Source organism: Cydia strobilella, chromosome 9 (genome assembly GCF_947568885.1).
Source record: "Cydia strobilella chromosome 9, ilCydStro3.1, whole genome shotgun sequence".
Lineage (NCBI taxonomy): Eukaryota > Metazoa > Arthropoda > Insecta > Lepidoptera > Tortricidae > Cydia > Cydia strobilella.
The window spans coordinates 5,161,355-5,181,970 of record NC_086049.1 but is presented as its reverse complement, the minus strand read 5'-3'; the positions used below and the strand labels follow the sequence as shown (position 1 = coordinate 5,181,970).

The 20,616-nt window shown below is 37.0% G+C and overlaps 1 protein-coding gene across 1 annotated transcript; it reads left to right on the top strand.

Annotated features, from left to right (window-relative positions):
- On the top strand, positions 1 to 20,597 carry LOC134744077 (rho GDP-dissociation inhibitor 1). The gene is made up of 5 exons (XM_063677744.1): positions 1 to 155; positions 1,921 to 2,108; positions 6,321 to 6,430; positions 12,297 to 12,411; positions 16,642 to 20,597. The coding sequence occupies exons 2-5, from the start codon at positions 1,925 to 1,927 to the stop codon at positions 16,839 to 16,841; spliced, it is 609 nt and encodes a 202-aa protein (XP_063533814.1). The 5' UTR covers positions 1 to 155; positions 1,921 to 1,924; the 3' UTR covers positions 16,842 to 20,597.
- Positions 20,598 to 20,616: the final 19 nt, after the last annotated feature.

Genomic DNA, 20,616 nt, shown 5'->3' with positions numbered 1-20,616 from the left:
CGTCCGTCATTTTTGATCTATAGATTTTATTTTACAAATCTGCAATAATTGCATTGATAGTTTAGTGCGATTATTTAGTGATTTTATTGAAATATAATTAGTTGTTGTTCAAAAATCGTCTAGTTTCCTTAGTGTCGTCGAGAGCTACTAGAAAAGTAAGTACTTAAGAAGTTGATAGTTTACTTAAAGCGTTCATTCTCCGAGTCTGATAAGCTTGGGATGTAATGATGGAGCCGAAGCCGCTTATATCTGTTATTGTACAAGCTACTGAACCGTGCGTCATTGTCAATGCACTTTCATGGATATAAATAACGGTTCCATTCATCGCTTTAATTCATGGTTGATATCGAATTTTTTTATGAAGCTCCATGGGCCTGGGCGGCTCCACGCTTGCGTGTGGTAATAACTCGTATTTTAGACTTGTTTAGCATATCAAGAAACTAATTTTTTTCGAAGTTTTTAAATGCTTTCAGTATCATGTTAAAAATGCACCCAATTTAAAATGAGTAGGTAAATAAATGTTAATAATTTATGAAAAACGAGTCTGTTAGATTAGAACACATTCCCTTTTTGGATAATCTTTACCGTCGATTTGGAGGGGATGTTGAGGGCTACCTTCCCGTCCATGGCGCGAAACCCCATGGTCTTGGAGATATCTATGGTTAAAGTTTGTATGGAACTACCATAAATCGTTGATATAGCCTGGTGTTTGAGGAGCAAGGGAGGGGGGAGGGGGGGCTGCAAACTGCGCCGCGCGAGAGGGACGCCATGAGGCAATCCACCTCACCATGTTACCTATCTATTTCGAGTAGCCTAGCTAGGTTAGGGTGCTGCTGCCTAAATTTTAAATTTGCATGTGCGCCGCGGACTGAAAAAGATTGGGAACCCCTGATGTAATATTAATACATTACAATTGCTTCTGATATGATTGACTGAAATAGTTATATATCTATCATGCATGAGTGCAAATTAATAAACATTCCTACTAAGATCTAACCTACTAGACTAGATACTAATTAGTGGTCTTATTTTATCAAATAGGTTAATGTTTGAGAGGGGAGTATCATGCAGAAAGTATTTATTAGCCTTATCAAAGGTAGTGTGAGAAACTCATGTGGCCCAACAACTTAACAAGGATCCTATGCATAATATTAAATTATAATGGATCATCTGAGACACTACAGCCGTGGGCCTTAACCTGGTCAAGCAAATCTCTCCAGTCCGATCTATTTGTGGCTTTCCTTCTCCAACTTTTCACTCCTAAGGTCCTGATGTCCTGGTATACGCCATCCAACCATCTGAGCTTGGGCTTGCCTTTACCTCCCTCAGGTCGGCCTTCTAGGAGGCGTTTGTGTACTCTGGCCTCGTCCATTCGTAACACGTGCCCTGCCCATTGCAGGCGTCCGATCTTTATGGTCTTAATGATGTTAGATAAGATAAGATAATTATGTATTTGTTTAAACATGTGTAATTTTTCTCTCTCTTTAGCCTTTTTCTACCCTTTGGGTGTAGGCCTCCTTCATTTTGCGCCATTCGTCGCGGTTCTGTGCGACTTGGAGCCACTGTTTCCCCACAGTCTTCTTAATGTCGTCGTCCCAGCGCATCTGGGATCTTTTATGTTCACATAATCATTATAAGCAGTATTTGGTATAGCTCGTGGTTATAACACGTTCGCCATCTCTCATCCTCCATCACAGCTCCGAAAATGCGTCTTAGTATTTTACGATCAAATACCAACAAGGAATTCTCATCTTTTTTGCTCAGCACCCAACATTCAGAACCGTAGGTGAGTATGGGCCTTAGTCAGTAACATTACAAAATTATAGATCATTTTAAGAAACTAGAGCATAAATCATAATCTATACCATAAAATGGCTAAAACAGAAGCACTACCAAAATATGTTTTTACATTTGTTCTAGAACAATGTCTGGTGAACCCGATGTAGCACACACACCAGAGGGTGAGGAGGAGGAAATCAAGTCCACCTACAAACCTCCCCCGGAGAAGACCATTGAGGAGATCCTGGCAGCAGACCAGGAGGATGAGTCCCTGCGGAAATATAAGGAGGCTCTGTTGGGGCAGGCGCAGACTGGAACTGTTATTGTTGGTATGTGATCCTTTTGTTTAATTTGCCTTATGTTTGATTCTAGTAAACAAATCGTAAGATTTTGAGAAATAAAGTAGCCTATGTGCATCTGTATGAATTAAGCTTTCTACTGGGCTGAAAACTGAATCAGTAAAATATGTGTGAATAGAGTTACTTTTTTTTAAACACTATCTTATAATCGGCATATATCTTGGAGAAAAACTGCCAGCCACAGCTAAAATTTGTTACATAACCAGTTTGCAACATTTCAATTAGCCACATATATGTATATATATATTGCGAAATATTTTATATATGAGAAATTGAAATAGCTACAAATGTATCTGGAAAAATATACAATACCTATTATTCTTTAAGTTCTATGACACACAAATATTCCAAGAATTAGGATTCTTTATAAAGCTTTCAATACCAAAGATACTGTATGATTCCCACAAACACAGTTATACCCACTTCAGATTATGAAAATCCATAGTTTGATTAGTGACATAAAATGTGCAATACCTAGTTTAATAAATTCCCTTATCTCTATAACTGATTCCCCAGTACCATAACATGATAGGCAATAAAGAATGTCAAATATGATGGTTTTATCTCAGTTATCAGTCATCTTATCAGAATATCCTGCTACGTTTAATGGGCAATGTATTATGAACTTTGTTTCTCTGTATAAAAGATAGCTTTTATCAATACAGTGTTTAAAGATATACTTTATTAAAGGAGAATTATTTATTTATTCTAATTCTATTTTACAACAAAATAATTAATTTATAATTCAATTCAATTTTTTTTTTTTTATCTCAAAATTTAGGTTGTTACAAGGTTATGGAAGTTGTTAAATTGATAACAGCACAAAATAAGTAATAGTACTACCGTACATAAAGGACATTTCCTACAAACCCGATGTTTGACAGTGATTCAGGGTCGTATCATGCTGTACCTTTCTAATGTCTGGCACTATCCCTTACGGCTATTTAAGGTTGTCAAAATTCAAGTCATTATCTTATCTGTGGTCGTGCACGCAAAATAGACGTCAAGTTGTGCCAACCCTAATTGCTCGGAGCAATGCTGAGCCGAACGGAGCCAAGTTTGCCCGAAAAGAGGAGTGTCCCCACACTGATAACAGTAGAATCCTGCGCTGGGTTACCTCGTATCTGCGGGACCGATCTCAGGCTGTAGCTGTTAAGGGTTTCTGTTCTAGTTTTGTCCCTGTCAGCTCCGGCGTCCCTCAAGGATCTCATTTGGGGCCCCTGTTCTTTAATGTTTTTATTAACGACGTTACTTCCCATCTAAAATCTTCAACCTGCCTTTTATACGCCGACGATAAAAAGATACTGAAACTTGTTAAGAGCATAAGTGATTGTCAAGCTTTACAGGAAGACTTAACCCGATTGCATATATATTGTCAATTAAATCATTTGCACTTAAATATAAATAAGTGTAACATAATAACGTTCAGTAGAAAAAAACAATTTATTAACTACGACTACCTTATAAACAACGTGTCATTATGTAGAGTTTCTACCATTAAAGATTTAGGTATTTATTTGGATAGCAAATTATTATTCAGCGACCACACCGACAACTTAATAAATAGAGCCTTTAGGTTACTTGGGTTCATCTTGAGAACTTGTAAAGAATTCAAAGAAGCTATCACCTTGCTGACACTCTTCAACTCGCTAGTTAGGCCAATTCTGGAATATGGATCAACAGTATGGAACCCTAGCTTTAAATGTTATATTCATAGTATTGAAAGAATTCAAAAGAAGCTCATCAAACATTTAAAATATAAAAACCTTGTGTCAACTCAACCGCTTAACCTGAATAAACTGGTGTCTCTTGAAAGCCGGCGCACATTAAAAGATCAAATATTTTTGTATAAAGTATTAAGAAATTTAATTGACTCCCCTTATTTGTTAAGTAGACTTAGCTTTTAAACTCCCCGCTTGAACACACGGCGTAGCGATAAATTATTATGTATTCCCTTTACTAAAAAGAAATACAAATCAAACTCCTTTCTGATAAGAGCTTGCAGATTTAATAATGATATTTTCTCAAAAATTGATATATTTAATGACTCCTTGTCTAAATTTAAACGTCAAGTACTTTTGGTTTTAAATAAACAAACGAATTAAAGACACTGTAACTTTACACTTAATTGCAAATGTAATGTATAAAAATAGTTTTATCTTCATTAATTTAGCCCCTGTCCTAATTCGACCCTCGTTGTTAATCTTTAAGTTTAGTTATCCTGTATTTTGTTTTTCTTTAATGAGCTATTAAGTGGTGGCAACTGTCCTGGTTTATGAATTATGTATAAGACACTAGTTATAAGAAACATGTACCGTTTGTGCCCAAATAAACATTAAAACATTAAAACAATAATGTTATGCATTTAAAGAAAGTTAATAACTGGTTTGAGAACGGCCACAACGGCCATTGACCAACGGTTTTTAGGGTTCCGTACCCAAATGGTAAAAACCTCATCAACCGTTATAGACAGCTGAAATTTTCACAGATGATGTATTTCTGTTGCCACTATAACAACAAATACTTAAAAGTACGGAACCCTCGGTGGGCGAGTCCGACTAGCACTTGTCCGGTTTTTTTGTTTGGGACCTAATTAGTGTGACATCATTTAAATGTCTATTAAACCTTTGACCGCCGAAGACGTCAACTGACGCGCGGCTGCAGCCCAATATCAACCTTCGTGCATTTGGACAAGGTTCACAATGGCTTGGCATTCAAGGGGTTTTAACATTTTTTCCTATATGCTGTTATTATATGTTTAACCTGCAGTTGCAGAAGACACTATCACAGAATAAGTAATAGTATTATCATACAGAACGGCCACGCACCGCCCCGCCCCGACTCTAATTACCTCGCCCCACGACAGCAGATTGACGGCTGTTTGCCGGCCGCTCAGTACTATTTTTAAGCAACTTACTCACACTATGACGCATGACGCGTGTACAGACGTGCTGTTCACACAGAAACGCAAGTGATTTTTGATGTATAGCGTGTCCGCTCTGTGACACTATCTACATCTATTTCCTCCTAATATACACGCGAGAGTTGATTATGATTGACGCAATGATGATGTGTGGGTGTCTGTATGCAAAAACTAATCAATGGATTTGGATGTACCTAATTTAGCTTATTTTTTCGTCTCGTAAATTATTTTATTAGGGTGACGAGAAAGGTATTAAGAATGAATGTGGAGGGAAGTACGAGGAGAGGAAAACCGAGGAAAAGGTGGATGGACTGTGTGAAAGATGATATGAAACTAACGCAAGTGAATGATGAGATGACGGGTGACAGAGATGTATGGAAGAAAAAGACATGCTGCGCCGACCCCAAGTGAATGGGACAAGGGCAAGCGAATGATGAGGGAGGTTTATCTGATATCAAAGGTATTTACGAATTTTACGCGTACGAAATCACAGACAAAACGTTTAGTAGTAGTTGAAGTTTTCAAGTAAATACACTACCACAAGTAAACTAGTGCTAAGGCACTAACCTAACCTAACCTATCTACCTAAGACCTAACCTAAGTGACCTAAGGGTCAAAGGTATAGCCAATGATAGGTATGCCGTTATTGAAAATAGTCCAATTCACAACGTCAGCACTAAGGTACCTTTTGCCTCCAATAAGATACACGGGCGTTCCGTTCCGTTCATTGTTTTCCTGCTATAGTAAACCCATGTAAAGGAAACTATTGTTAACTTATCTATTTATACGCGTATATCATATAGCTGACCTTAAAACCCTTAGGTATTTGTGTTTTTCCTTATGCCTGATGCAATGGTAATGCGTTTTGTTATTTGTGAAGACTACTGTATGTTTTTTAGTTGACGCGTTTAAAGTTTATGTATTTCTTTTCAAGTTAAAAAAAAAACTACGTTGTTTATTTATTTTAGGACTATAGGGTTGCAATCCCCTATTAATGAGGATGCAGGCATCACAAAAAAACCAGAGCACGGAGCACAGAGATCCCACCAAAAACATTTAATGTAAAATTGGCGGTCAAGACTCATTAGTTTTCTTGTAAAAAAGTTACTAACCCAACACCTTGGTTTAAAAACTATAGCTTGGCTGTTTCATATATTTATTATGTCGTAACATTGAAGCTCTGTTTAATGTCTTCAATATTGTGATAATGCAATAGAATATCTAAAGCTTTGATGAGAGTGAATATTTGTTCTCCACAGACGCCTCGGATTCTCGGAAGGTGATAGTGAAGAAGCTGGCGCTGTGCGTCGCGGGCAGAGACGACGTGGAGCTGGACCTTTCTGGAGACCTTACTGATCTCAAGAAACAGGTAAATCTATGCTACATATCATTTTTTCCCCCTCTAAATACGATTTTCGCGTGTGGTGTGGTACTCAAAATTTGCTAGGTGTAGTATACTGACAGCTTTGTCAGACTGACAGATATTTATTAGTAAATATATCGTAGGTAAATGAAATGGAGTAATCCCGTGAAAATGAAAACACAATTTATTGCACGGTTTACGAGACAGAAAAAAAACATGTTTTTTTTTTCATGTTTCATTTCATGTTTCATTTTGGCATTGATTAGATAGGTATCAAAAATACTTTTTGTCTTAGGAAAACACGACAAGAATTACCTAAAAAAACCGGCCAAGTACGAGTTAGACTCGCCCACCTTGGGTGGCGTACAAATAAAAACGGCAAAAAAATCACGTTTGTTGTATGGGAGACCCACTAAAATATTTATTTTATTCTGTTTTTAGTATTTGTTGTTATAGCGCCAACAGAAATACATCTGAAAATTTCAACTGTCTATTAGCTATCCCGGTTCATGAAATTTAATACAGCCTGGTGATAGACAGACAGACGGACAGTGGTCCTAGTAATAGGGTCCCGTTTCTGCCCTTTGGGTCTTCTCAGTCGTACACTCTTGTCAGAGTGGTCGTGGCTGTTTTGGATGACGCACACGGCTGGTCTCACGCTGGTCTTCATTTCCGGTTTTGTTGGTGGACTTCAAACTTTCTCTTGCGATGTCTCTCCATTTCTGCCGGTTGATAGCGTTGCGAGTGCACTCGACTACGTATGATTTCGTCACTATTTTAACCCATATATGCCCAAAAATTGTTTCAGCTTCTTGATGTTTCAGTATGAGAGAGTTTTATTTAGTGGGTCGAAAACGACCCAATGGGTATATATGGGTTAGAAGGTCGGTCCATCGCGTAGGAGATCGTCCTCTGGATCTTTTCCCTTCGATCTGGCTTTGTACTACCAGCCTTTCCAATGATTCCGCATTTCTGGATATATGGCCAAAGAACTTAAGAATTCGTAATTGCACAGTCGACTTAAGCCGTTCTCTTATCCTAACCTCCTTTAAAATGGATACATGGAATACATGAATGGATTCGCAACATGCGTCTCCAGCACCACATCTCAAGAGCGTCAGTTTTCCGGCGGTCTTGTAAAGGTACCCTTTGGGTACGGAACCTTAAAAAAGCTCATTACTTTCCGTATATATTCACGCTCGGGTAGGCTCAACTAGATAGCCCTTTTATGTTTCTACTCGAAAACATGTACATTAGTAGTAATAGGATTATAGGATTAAATATAAAAGTGGAAAAATAACTTCAAGCAGCTAATGGAATTTTTAATATGTTTGATCTTTATAATTTGTATTGTAATTCCACTTTAAATTAAAGGAGAGATGAAATTCTCTGTTTTGTGCGCCCTTCAGACCCGTGACCTTATAAGTTACCTACCGGCTTAGTAGCTCTAATCAACTGTGCTACAAAATTCTGCTCGACCGACGATGCTTTCCATCAATTCCTTCACGTTTACACTTAGGTACGGAAGCTCAAATTCTACTTCAGTCAATTCCAGTTTCCTTTAACCCTTAAATGCATGATGTTTTCTTTTTGCCCGAAATTAATATATGCGTGTAATTGTTAACTGATTCTGGGTAAAATAATAAATAAAATTAAAACATCGATTTTCACTGGATTTCACAAAAAGATATATGGAAAATCTTACTACTGTCAGAAATGTACATTATTTGTGATATACCTATAATAAAGATTTTAAATAAGTATAAAATATTTGCAAACCCCGAAAAAACCGCCTAAATTACATATTAAAAATCATCAATATGTCCAAATTTTCTGCCATTCCGTTTTAAAACAAATGTAATTTTTTTATACTAAAATAAAAAATTGAATAAAAAATTGAAAAATGTATTAATTTACGATCAAAATAATTATACAGGAACAATCGATTTTATCTAATTATGCATAAAATTTATATGTTTTTTTTTGTGTAGGCTGCATCCATCACTATGCATTTAACCTTTTGGACGCCAATGACCGATATATACGCACCGTAGGTTCAACGCCAAAGACCGATTAATCGGTCATAGACCACAGAGCAGCATAGACCTACGTGCATATGCATAAAGTTCAATTTCAGTTTTGACATTTCGGTGACGTGGCGTCTGGATGACAGCTTTTGTGTTTGACACGGCGTCGAGGTTAAGGGTTAAGATTGTAATCTCATTACCAGAGGTCTTTGCTTAATGCAAAACTAATGTGATATCTCTTCGAAGACTATAAACTTCTAACTGAAAGATGCATGTTTGTAGCACATGTGTTTGTTACGACACAAAATTAATTATAATCATAGCGCGTCGCTTCGCTCCATCAGTTAAAGTCAGTTTGCAAATGGACACTGGGTTTAGCTAATCAAATATACAACAACCAGCCATTGAAATTAAGACCGCATTGCTTTAGTCCTTACGGTTCAACATTCGAAACTTAATTTGCTTTGTTTAGTTTATTTTAGCTTTTAGTCGTGGTGATATCCGATTGTTTGATAGTACGTGAGATATTTATGATGCGATTGTCATCTTAGCTAAATACATTTTGACGGACGGTGATTAATTTGGATTTAATTAAGTGTTCTTGTTAGGTACGTATTACACATTGTATATAACTGTGATAGTTTTCTTTTAGATTGAGCATATTTACTGCTGAGCATACTGTATATACTGATGCAGACAATATAAGTAGTAGAAGTAGGTACCTACGCTGGAAATCCTCAAATTGATCTGCAAAATCTTCCTTTGTTTTAGTCGAACCCACTTTACTTAAAAGATCTATGAAAATGTATGTGAAACATAACATAACTTTTAAAAACATGTTAATCATTCTCTGCCTATACTCAGTGCTTTTTAGGGTTTCGTAGTCACCTAGAAACCTTTATACTTTCGCCATGTCTGTCTATATCCGAAGCTTTGCTCCGTGACCGTTAGTACTAGAAAGCTGCAATTTGGCATGGGTACATAAATCATGCATTGCGACAGGACGGTAAAATAAAAACAATATTTTTTTTTACATTGTATGTTAAAAAAAACTAAATTAAATTATTTTCAAAATTGCTTTCTTGGGGATATGAGGATATCACGTATCATTTGTGGTATATTGTACGAAAAAAAAACAGCACTACCTATTGTAAATCTGGAGGAGCCCAAACTTGGTATGTTTTGAAAATTATTTTCGTTATAATGAAAAAAAAAAATGGCTGAAATGTAATGATGTGGTATAATTTTGGAATTGCCTCAAAAAGCCCTTTCATATGATACCACACCACACGCGATAAGTTTTTTCCATACAGAAAAAAATATCTCAGCAAGTCGGCAGTCGGCACTAATGGATCCTAATTAGGAGGGGTCCTAATGGATTTTTTTTAGGAACTGCGGGTCAAAAAATTTGTTTTGACCTCTAGTATGCGTGTGCCACTGCTAACCTGTACATCGATTTGCGGTTCTTTTTGCGTACCTACACCTTCCACTACCGGGTAACCGACATTGATTTCATGCGGCGAACGTCCCAGTGTGAATATAATGTAAAAAATGTAATTATACTATGTAATAAGCTGCATTTTTGATACATAAATAAATCATTTTTCATTTTAATTTTCAATAGTGTGATTGCACCATTAGGAATAGGTGGGTCAAAAAGGTTCGGGAAAACGGGCGTCTTGCCCGTGGACTTATTAAAGTTACGATTTTGGCACATTTTGTTTACTAAGGCTTTTCTCATATAGCTTTTAAGAAAGAAAGGTTTACATGCGAGTTTAGCAAGAAAATTAAGCCTTTGAAGTCCATTTTAGTAAAAAAGTTTTTGATCCAGATGCACATTGTAATCGAACATCTAAAATAATATCATCATGTAAATCTAAGTAATCTCAGACAAAGTTTGACATTTCCACCTGACATTTTAGTGCACGACATACACATTTCGTAGTTCCCGGTCCTAGCAGCAGGTGGTTACTCCATCCCGCGTCCCATAAACTGGACTGTCGCAATTAGCTCTGTTATTATATTTGATTTGGCGTCCGTCCAGCGCGTGCGGAGTAGCAAAACGTTGAAAAAGGATGTCGCGAGATAGCGCTCTTTGGTATTTGGTAATTGATGGCCGGGGTTGGGTTTGCCAAATGTAAATTATTAATTCCCATTTCCAACAAAAAATGCGAAGTCACCGTACCTACATGTGATAAAGCAAATAGGGGTTATTAGATGTATCCTTTCTCCTGACACTTTCTGATTAACATAACCTTTCTCTGTCCCTCTCCGTAGAAATTGTCCGGCAACCAGATGATAAATAATAAATAAATAAAACTATTATAGGACAATTTTACACAGATTGGCCTAGTCCCACGGTAAGCTCAACGAGGCTTGTGTTGTGGGTATTAGACGACAACATATATAATTTATAGTTATATATGTAAATACTTATATAGGTACTACATGAAAACATCCATAACTCAGGAACAAATATTTGTGATAAACACACAAAAAAATGCCCTCACCAGGGTTGCGAACACCGACAGGGCTAGGAAGCCGTTAGGAAGCCTAAGCTATATGGTAATTAGGTACCCCTAATTTTAAAACATAAATCGTATTGCCAGCGTTCGGGGATCTTTCATTTTAGTAGGTAAGCTAAATTTCTCTTCTTTTTCCTTACGCCATCTTATAATCCATCCATCTATTTTTGTTAAAAGTTGAAAACTAATTAACGTGCCGTGGCCATGACCGTCAACGATAAAGTATACAAGCGAATGAAGCGAACATTGATTGATTGATTACAATTTTCAAATATCATTCATTCGTTCACTCATTTATTTTGTTATTAATAAAATACTTTTAAATGCAACCGGTCTATTGTGGCACTGACATTATTACGTCATTCGTTAACTTCATAAGTATCGACTTTTCTGAATTTAACCGTAAGCACAATAAGTAATAGTATTATCATACAGAACGGCCACGCACCGCCCCGCCCCGACTCGAATTATCTCGCCCCGCGACCGAAATCTGGCGGACTTCTGGCGTACTCTCAGTACTATTTTTAAGCAACTTACTCACACTATGACGCATGACGCGTGTACAGACGTCGCGTTCACACATAGAAACGCAATTGATTTTTGATGTATAGCGTGTCCGCCCTGCGCCGTAAGCACTAAGCAGAGTCCAATCGTTCTGGTCTCGGAGTAATGTCGCTTGTCGCAATTCGCTCCGGTATTTAATCACTTTTGGCGTCCGGCCAGCGTATACAGGATGAGCCGGTACGAGAAGGGTGTAATGTGCGGTTTTCCTTCCGCTTATACTGTTATAGATGCTTTAAAAGTCACACGAACCCGCTAACTAAAAGCCGCTCCTGTACAATTTCGCCGCTCTTGTTTTAAAACGACATGCGATGATTAGATCTTGGAATATACTATTACAAAAGAAAATAATTCACGCTATCGCATTTTAATTCCGAATTGTATACTTTAATGACAATTGACATCTTTCCGATATTCCTCGCACTTTTGATCGTTGAGAAGCATTCTTGTCTATCCTCGTGCCGCCCCCCACCATACAAAACGATAGCTAAGGAAGTTTGAATCTAGTATTGTTAATTAGGTTGAATTTCGTTTGTTAAAAAATTTAACGAAAAAAATGCATTTTTTTTTAGTTTTAATGAAGGTTGAGATTGAAACAGAGTCTGCTGACAGAATTGCTGACTGTACATCGTAATGTTTAGTCAGCAATACTATTTGCTTAGGGCCTTTGCATACAAACTTCTATGCAGAGAGGTCACTTTTCTCTGCAGCTGACTGCATAGTACTATGACACACTTACGCGTTCCTCTTCTATTTCAGGTGTTTGTCATCAAGGAGGGCGTGCAATACCGGATAAGGATCGACTTCATCGTACAGCGTGAGATCGTGCACGGCCTCAAGTACGTGCAGAAGACGTATCGGCTCGGAGTACCAGGTAACACCGAGTTACATTTTATTATAGTGGTATTAGATTAGGCGGTCTTCACATTGGATGCGGATATAGCTATCTCGTTCACATACTGGAGCGGCGTGATCAAAATCAAACACGCAGTGCGCTCTCTGTCACACCTACCTACGGCGGGTAGCACTACGTATTCGCGTGCAGCGAATGTTTTATTTTACTATAGTGTGATAACCGCGTTATCCACCACGGTGCGATCGGTGTGCATTGTACATAAAACAAGACCGAAGTGATCCCGTAAGTGTTCCTTGAACAAAGTTTTGTACGGAACACTAAAAATCAGTCTTATCGAGCGCTACCCTGAAGAGTTTCCAGCGATCTTGACAAGATCATAAATCTGCCTTATTATAGGAGCCATTCTATACTGGTTTTCGTTACACGCTTTCTATTTGAGAAACTATTTGCTCCAGTGGCTACCGCGCAATCATAACATAAACACAGCCATAGCTTACTATGTATTTCGCCAATAAGGCGATGATTACTGAAGCTATCAACATAAATCGTACTGTAATATACTGGAGAGAGTATAGACTCTCATGGGTCATAATATTCACTCTTATCGAGTTTATACTGGATGGAAGTTGTCGTCAATTGAGTTATGCCGGGTCTGACTTCTTACGAATTTCCCGAGGGTACCTAATTCGTTGCGAGTAGGTATAGGTAAAGGGATCAATTTGATTTACCAAAGTGCCCTAGCAATGATATCGTATGTTTAGATTTCGCTGTTGAACATTTACATAAATAAACGTTTTATTTCAAACCGCGATTCTTCCGCCATTGATACATAGTTGGTCCTCAAATGTTTCCGTTAACCATTAAAGGATTAAGCAGGAAAATCAAATTGTTTTGCAGGTGTTTTATCAGACAAATTTTCAAGTATAATATTATAGTTATAACTATCAATTCAATGGCATGATATATGACAGAGACATTTAAGGTTAGTTTCTACTCTGTAATATTTTTCATACAGTTAGTAGGTCTTCGTATATTTTCATGCAGGCTCGTACATCTGCATAGAATAATGATGTCCGTAGGGTAAAAACGGGACCCTATTAATTAGACTCCGCTGTCCGTCTGTCTGTCTGTCACCAGGCTGTATCTCATGAACCGTGACAGTTGAAATTTGCACAGATGATGTATTTCTGTTGCCACTATAACAACAAATACTAATAAGTACGGAACCCTCGGTGGGCAAGTCCGACTCGCACTTGTCCGGTTTTTATAATATTAGTAGGGATTCCTTGCGTAGTTTCGTGATAATATGAATTGCATAGCTGCAATGAGTCGTAGAAGACCTGCATGTGCAGGGGATATCCGGACTACAATCGATTGAGGACAAGGTCGGCTAACGTATACAGTTTTAGGTTATACTTTTAGAACTGTAATGTAATGCCTGATTCAATTGAACATTTATTTAAACCGTGTCTCTTGACACGACTTTTCGTTATAACTTGTAGGTCTCAGGGCCTAATAGGGGCGCAATTTTCACGGTTGCTAGGCGCTATCTTGAGTATTCTTTATCCAAAATTCATGAAACTTGACAGGAATGTGGTTCAGATAAATACCTGGTTTTAGTATAAATATGAAAAGAGTAATATAGAGTCGAAATATAATATGTGTCACGAGATCTCACGGGACGAACGAGTTATGTTGACGAAATACAATTTGCATATATTGCAAGTAAGATGCTCGAATGATCGATGCAAATTATATTATATTATAATTGTGTTTTCGCTGCAAGTTACAGTTACAGTGGGGTGAGTTGAATGCCTAATCGCATTAAAATGATTATTAAATTACCTTACCCGTAACATAGTAGTAGTCACCCAAAATATAACGTCGATATCAGCGAAAAGTGAGGATCATATTAGGCCGTTGGGTGATATATATTTACTTCGCCTTTAATTCAGTGTTTTTTTCTTATTTATCCTCGTAAGTCCCCGTGTACTTGTACAAGTACAAATTAAATTCGCGTTTTGAACTCATATAGAAATAAAAGAAAGTTCCAAATTCAAAAGCGCAAAAATTGCCCTGGGTCTAATCTTACGAGGCTATAGATAAAATGAACTCTCAGCTATATGAAAACGACGCGTAAAACTGAATAAGTTAGTTGCAAAAGCCCTCAGACGCGCTCCTAAATGTTTAGTTCAACCTATTTCTATGTTCTATCTATATGTTATGCATTTACTATTCATATCATTAACATACACCTTTGTTGTTCCACGCTCCTTCGGACAGTGGCTGGTACGTAGCTCTTGGTATTGATTCATGCACATGTTATGCATCTAATTAGTTTGTAGAGACCTAGCATGTCATTGCGTTACCCATTTTTGGTGTATTGTTTCATGATTTGAGTACATTGTAAATAGTTTATAGACTTTATACGACGACGCATAAAAGTGACATTCGTATTTGTTTCTTTTTTTTTTCAATTTATTTAGGTAAACAAACAGCCACTACAATATGTGGTACCGCTTACCACTAATTAACATTAATAATGTTCTTTACTTTGTTACATAAGGGGTAGAAATAACATCAAGGGACTAGTATCTTGTATCTAATTTTACATTCAAAGATTGGGACCGCAACGGACCTAACAAACCGCACCTTAAAGCCCACGGTCCTACCCGTAGTACTAATTAAATCCAAATGGAAACATATCGTTTTTAAAGATGTAACGAAAGTGAGACGTGGCAGATAATTTGAAACGATTAGCCTTATACTACTCCACATCTACTACACTTGTAACACACCTACACCCTCATTCATAAAAAAACTTAGCAGTTCTTTGTTATATATTTTTTTGCTAAAAAACAAATGACAGACATTTCTGAATAACGTCATTAAATTGTAAATAGCATCTAAACATTATTAGGAATCAGGAGGTTACTTAAGATTATGTCCCTTTTTGATGCAGTAGTTTAAAAACATGCTGCAAGAATTCCGGCATCGATTGTACTCGGTCGTAATTTAGTCACATCACATCGCGTGGCGACACGGCCGTGTCATTGTCACGCTGACTCATGCATATCGCATGTGATTGTATGCAATTATACCCATTGGCTACACTTTACACTTTGGGCTACCATCAAATTTTATTTAAACAAAGCGAAAAAAATTCAACCCCACTTGTAGCGGAGGTACCCTAAAAATATTTCTAGTGTATATTTTACCATGTTGTCGGCATGATTAAGTTATATATCCATGCCAATGTGCAGCTTTCTAGCACTAATGATCACGGAGCAAAGCCGCGGACGGACAGACAGACAGATATACATGGTGAAACTATAAGGATTCCTAGTTGACAACCTTAAAAATATCAAAGATGTGAAAAATCTGGCTGTCTGCTCAAATTTTTTCGAGCGCCAATAGTTCGAGGGTGAGATGGTTACCTTTACCCGAGTTAAACACTACTTTTCATTTTGACTATGAGGAAAGTCATATACAAGAAATGTATGTTCATTATAGGTATATTTCTTTGAAGAAATTATTTTGACGGTTAAGAGAATTAGGTACTGGAATTGGCGCCATTTACATTTTTATCGGGAAAAAAAATCTATCGGAAATGAATTAATGTGTACAGTACACTGTACTTAATGATAATATTTTAAACATTCATTGTCATTTATATTGATTTATAAAATAAAAAAAATTAAATAATGCAATGCAATTGACACTAATTTCGATAATACTTGGTCTGAAAATGCGGAAGCTAATACGAGAGTTTTTAACTGAATAATAGCTGTTAGCCTGTTAGCACAAATAAAAAAAAATACATACTTTCCACCCTAGGCCCCATAGGGTGGGAAATGCCATTTTCCACCCAGCTATCAGCCTAAGAAAGGTGAACTTACCGAATAGGAGAGATGAAAAATCCATTTTATGCCAATAATGCCTTACATAATTTGGGAAAAAAGCTGATACTCTTGAAACTGCCGAGTTGATTTCTATGAAACATAGCTAAGAACCACCGCAAAAAAACTAGCTTTCACGTAAAAACCCCCTCGAAATCGGCCCATCCCTTGGAGAGCTTTGATGCCACAGACAGATAGCCATTGGCGTCAAACATATCACCCCTCTTTTTGCGTTGGGGGTTAAACAAAATCGGAAAGGTCCCCTGAGGTCCGATGCAGCAGTAGCATAAATTTCCAATATTTTTTATTAATTTTGATACCCTCAACTTTATATTTTTTTCTATTCCAGTGGACAAAATGACCCACATGGTCGGCTCGTACCCCCCAAAAACCGAGATCCAATCCTACACCACACCCCCCGAAGACGCGCCCTCCGGCATGATGGCGCGAGGGTCCTACACCGTCAACAGTCTGTTCACGGACGACGACAAAAACGTCCACCTTCAGTGGGAGTGGAGCTTCGAGATCAAGAAGGACTGGAAAGACTAAGCTTGGTAAGAGACTGGATTGAAGTGCCATTGGGATTGTGGTTCGATTTTGATTTTGAAATGGGATTACGGGAGATCCGGATTCAGCTACAAAACTATAGAATTATATATATTTTCTTTTTGGCCCTACCTTTACTCTAAATGGCCATTCTCAGGTAGGCGGGTAGACGCAAGCGTTCCCGTTAGCGTTTGGGGCGAGCGTTCCGTTCCGTTTAACTATGTTTTGACACTTTTGACTAATAATCTATTGCTCATAGTTGAGTCCATAATCCGTTGTACCTTCAAGATGGTTCTAACGACTTTTTACTACATGATCATTTCCGGGTTTTGCGGTAAACCTAACAATTACTTTGTTTAAGTACGATGTAAAGTGGATTGGCCAAAAAGAAAAACAAAAGAGACATTACACAAAGTAATATATATTATATTAATTTTTAACAAGCAGAAACGTCTGCGATCGATGCTATTAACCAGAGGCCGTGAGTTCAAGTCTCACCCAGGGCAGTAATTTTTCCACTTTTAAATTTATTCTAAGTGTAATATATTGCCTATGGTTGCGATTTCTGTTATCTTGATCTGAGTATATCAGTGATGTGATACACTATACTAATCTAGAAGTGCCGTGTTCATACTTGGACAAAAGCTACCAATTGCATGCATGTTTAAAGAAATGCATTATAATGGTATTTTGTCTGACATGTGTCATGGCATGTTATTTACACTAAGTTGTGTTTACTCTCCCGTTCTTCCCTAGGCCAAGAAATTCTTCTTAGACATAATATAAGTTTCCCTCATGTTACTTTCAAATAAATGCCCAATTGGATACTTCTAACAATCCAGTACCCGTCTCTTAGGCGGTTTTTTAATGCGGATTCGCACGCCGCTCCGGTGTCCGGCGCATAGCGCTGTCACCCTCTTTAACCGGAGCGATGTGCGAATTGGCCAGTGGGATAACCGCGTTAGACTTGTGTCGTTAAAGGTGGCTGACTGATATATTTAAAATTGACAAACTTAGTATCTAAGAGTCACTAGGATATCCATATTTCATTTATTTTCCCGTCTAGAAATTAAAAATATTAAATTTGATTCAGGCCTGATTTGACCAAATCGAAATAAACATAGACTTGGAAATTTAGTCAGGTTTGGTCAAATCAACACGTAGTAATCCCTATTGAAAACCAAATATCGTAGTAACCAAGTCCCACTGCTAGTGTTTAAGAAAGCTTTGGATTCGCTTGTACCTTTTTGATAGTACCTTTATACTTTTTCAATAATAATATACAAAAATAAATATATATAAAATTTTCCCTGATGTCTGTAGATCATACATGAGCCTTATTGAAACCACTACAAGTATATGTAAAGTTAAAAGTAGATTTCGAATAAGCCTACAATATTTTTGTACCTATTAGATACATTCAAATACTCATAACCTAGTATTAGGAGTATAAAATATCGATATATGCAATGTATTTACTTATCGTTTATTAGAATACACTCGGCTAGTAAATGTTAAAAGATACCAACATAGTGTGATTACAATAAAATGTAAAAATAAAACTAAATCACTATTAATAACAATCAAATACCTTTTACTTTTTGCTAGCTGGGTCATCACAGTATGACTTTAATTATCGTATATACAAGTATTGTAGATTAAACATAGTACCTATAACAATTTTAGTAGTCAGCACACTCGCTAGCGACACTATGCTAACAACTAGCATTCCTTATAAAAAGCATTTCAAGCCAAGCTGGTCTATACGTGAAGGTACAGTCAGAGAAATAATGTCAAGACTGACGTATGAATGGATAAACTAGGGATGTGACAAAGTTATTTTTTCGACTGTACTTGTATGCGGCATGAGCGTAGTCTCAAAGTTATTTTACGGTATTATATTTTATATATATAGTATGATTCTTCTCAAATGACTTTTACACGACGTGGCACGCGCTTAGACACAATGGCACACCATGGCCGACCGCTCACAGAAAATAAACAAAGGCTTGTGTTTAACAGATTAGGGTTTAGGCGTAAAAATCATTTGAGAAAATTCTTACTATAACTGTGTTACTGTGTAAGCAAACAAACTGTAAACGTACAAACTGCTTAGTAGTATAGTTGCTAAGCGAAAAAAACTTGGATCTACTTTAATATACCTGCTCTTTTACCGAGTATTGGACAACTCGAAACGATTTTTTCAATGAAAAAATAAATAGTATCGATGGTGCTTACACAGTTCACCAAAAATGTAGTATTAAACGTATATAAGAGCAATGGTGCACCAAAAAATATTTTAGTAATTCACAGTGCTTCTTACGCAAATCAGTGCCAGTTAATGTTAATCGTGGCAATAATTATGAAAGTATTAATGTATGGAAAGGGGTTAAGAATTACTAACGAAACTAGTGTATAGATGCAGCACTTTTGAGGCACTACGTTATTTTTGGTCTCCTAAAACAACGTTTCTCCCTTAATTGTCGAGTAGACGTTTCGTACATCAATATACGCTAGTATCTGTTATTCTTAAAAGCGGGAGGTTTTCTTAATATTAGACCTTAAGTGTTTGCAATAAAGTGTATTTTAAATTCTTATTGGAGAGGCTGGTCACTCTGCAATAATTTCTCAATCTTTCGTAGCTTGAGATCTATGTGACAATAGCTCTTCTCTTCTACTTTAGGATATTTTCATATTTAATGTTCGAGGCCCAGTTAAAATACTGTTTTACATGCCGTTCCTATTACTCAGCTCAGCTTTTTTTTAAATTTTACATTCTATGATAATAATGTGAATAATAATAATTTTGGTCTTCCGAAATGTTTGCTACTTACGCCTTTATTCTGGGCCTCGAGCTAAACAAAATACAAAAGAGGGTACTCTATTGTGTAACATTCTGGTCTTAAATGTACAATAACTTGTTCACCACTCAAATACGTTATTTTTTACAATTTACTTTAAAAAAAATAGATAATGATTACCAGTGGCGTTCGTTTCATAGTTAAACAGTAACTAAGGGCCGATACAGACGAACTGCAACCCGACTGCAACGTCAGCGTGCTCCCTTACAAGTTGCAGTCGGGTTGCAGTCCGTCGGTACCGGCCCTTACTCAACTAATTACAAATAAAATTGAAATTGACCGGGAGTGTAAAACTGAAATAATTGAAACATCAAACCCATATCAACATTCTGAAGTACTTATAGCTAACTGCCATATGTTTTAACTTACTGCCTACCTCAAAACGAACGCCACAGTTTGTAACAAATTGTGCTATTTACGGTCAATGTGCTTCAAAGACCCAATGCTTGATTCCCTGTAGGATGGACGCAAGTATCGGCACGTTCTTATCTGTCGGCATACTCTGTAATAGTGTCTTAGAAAGACCATGACGCGATGAGAGGCATACCGAGAATTATTTCGTTCGTCTGTTTGCCTTCATTGCTCGAATATGCAGTGATAGCGAAAAATCGATTTTCGCGATAGGCCCATCAGGATAACGTAGCGAAATTATCGTCCATACCTTTTGATATTTTTTTTAGATGATTTAAATGAAATATTTAGCTTCACGGAACTCTTAGACTAGACGTCGGATCACTTACTTCTTTTTAGTAGAGAATGTTGGGTCTATTCTTAGTTTGTGCTATATTTTTTTACGATTTTTATTTGTTACTTTACTGTAATAATGGAATATTTCAATAAATGTGTAAAGTTTTATGAAATGTAATAGTTTGGCCAAAAATAAAGCTTATTTATTCAATTTCAAATGTTTCATTTGA

Bases quoted from the DNA above. Each gene is read 5' to 3' on its own strand.
- LOC134744077 (XM_063677744.1), top strand. From the start codon at position 1,925: ATGTCTGGTGAACCCGATGTAGCACACACACCAGAGGGTGAGGAGGAG. The intron at 6,431-12,296 runs GTAAATCTATGC...CTTCTATTTCAG, and splicing joins TTACTGATCTCAAGAAACAG to GTGTTTGTCATCAAGGAGGG. The intron at 12,412-16,641 runs GTAACACCGAGT...TTTCTATTCCAG, and splicing joins GTATCGGCTCGGAGTACCAG to TGGACAAAATGACCCACATG.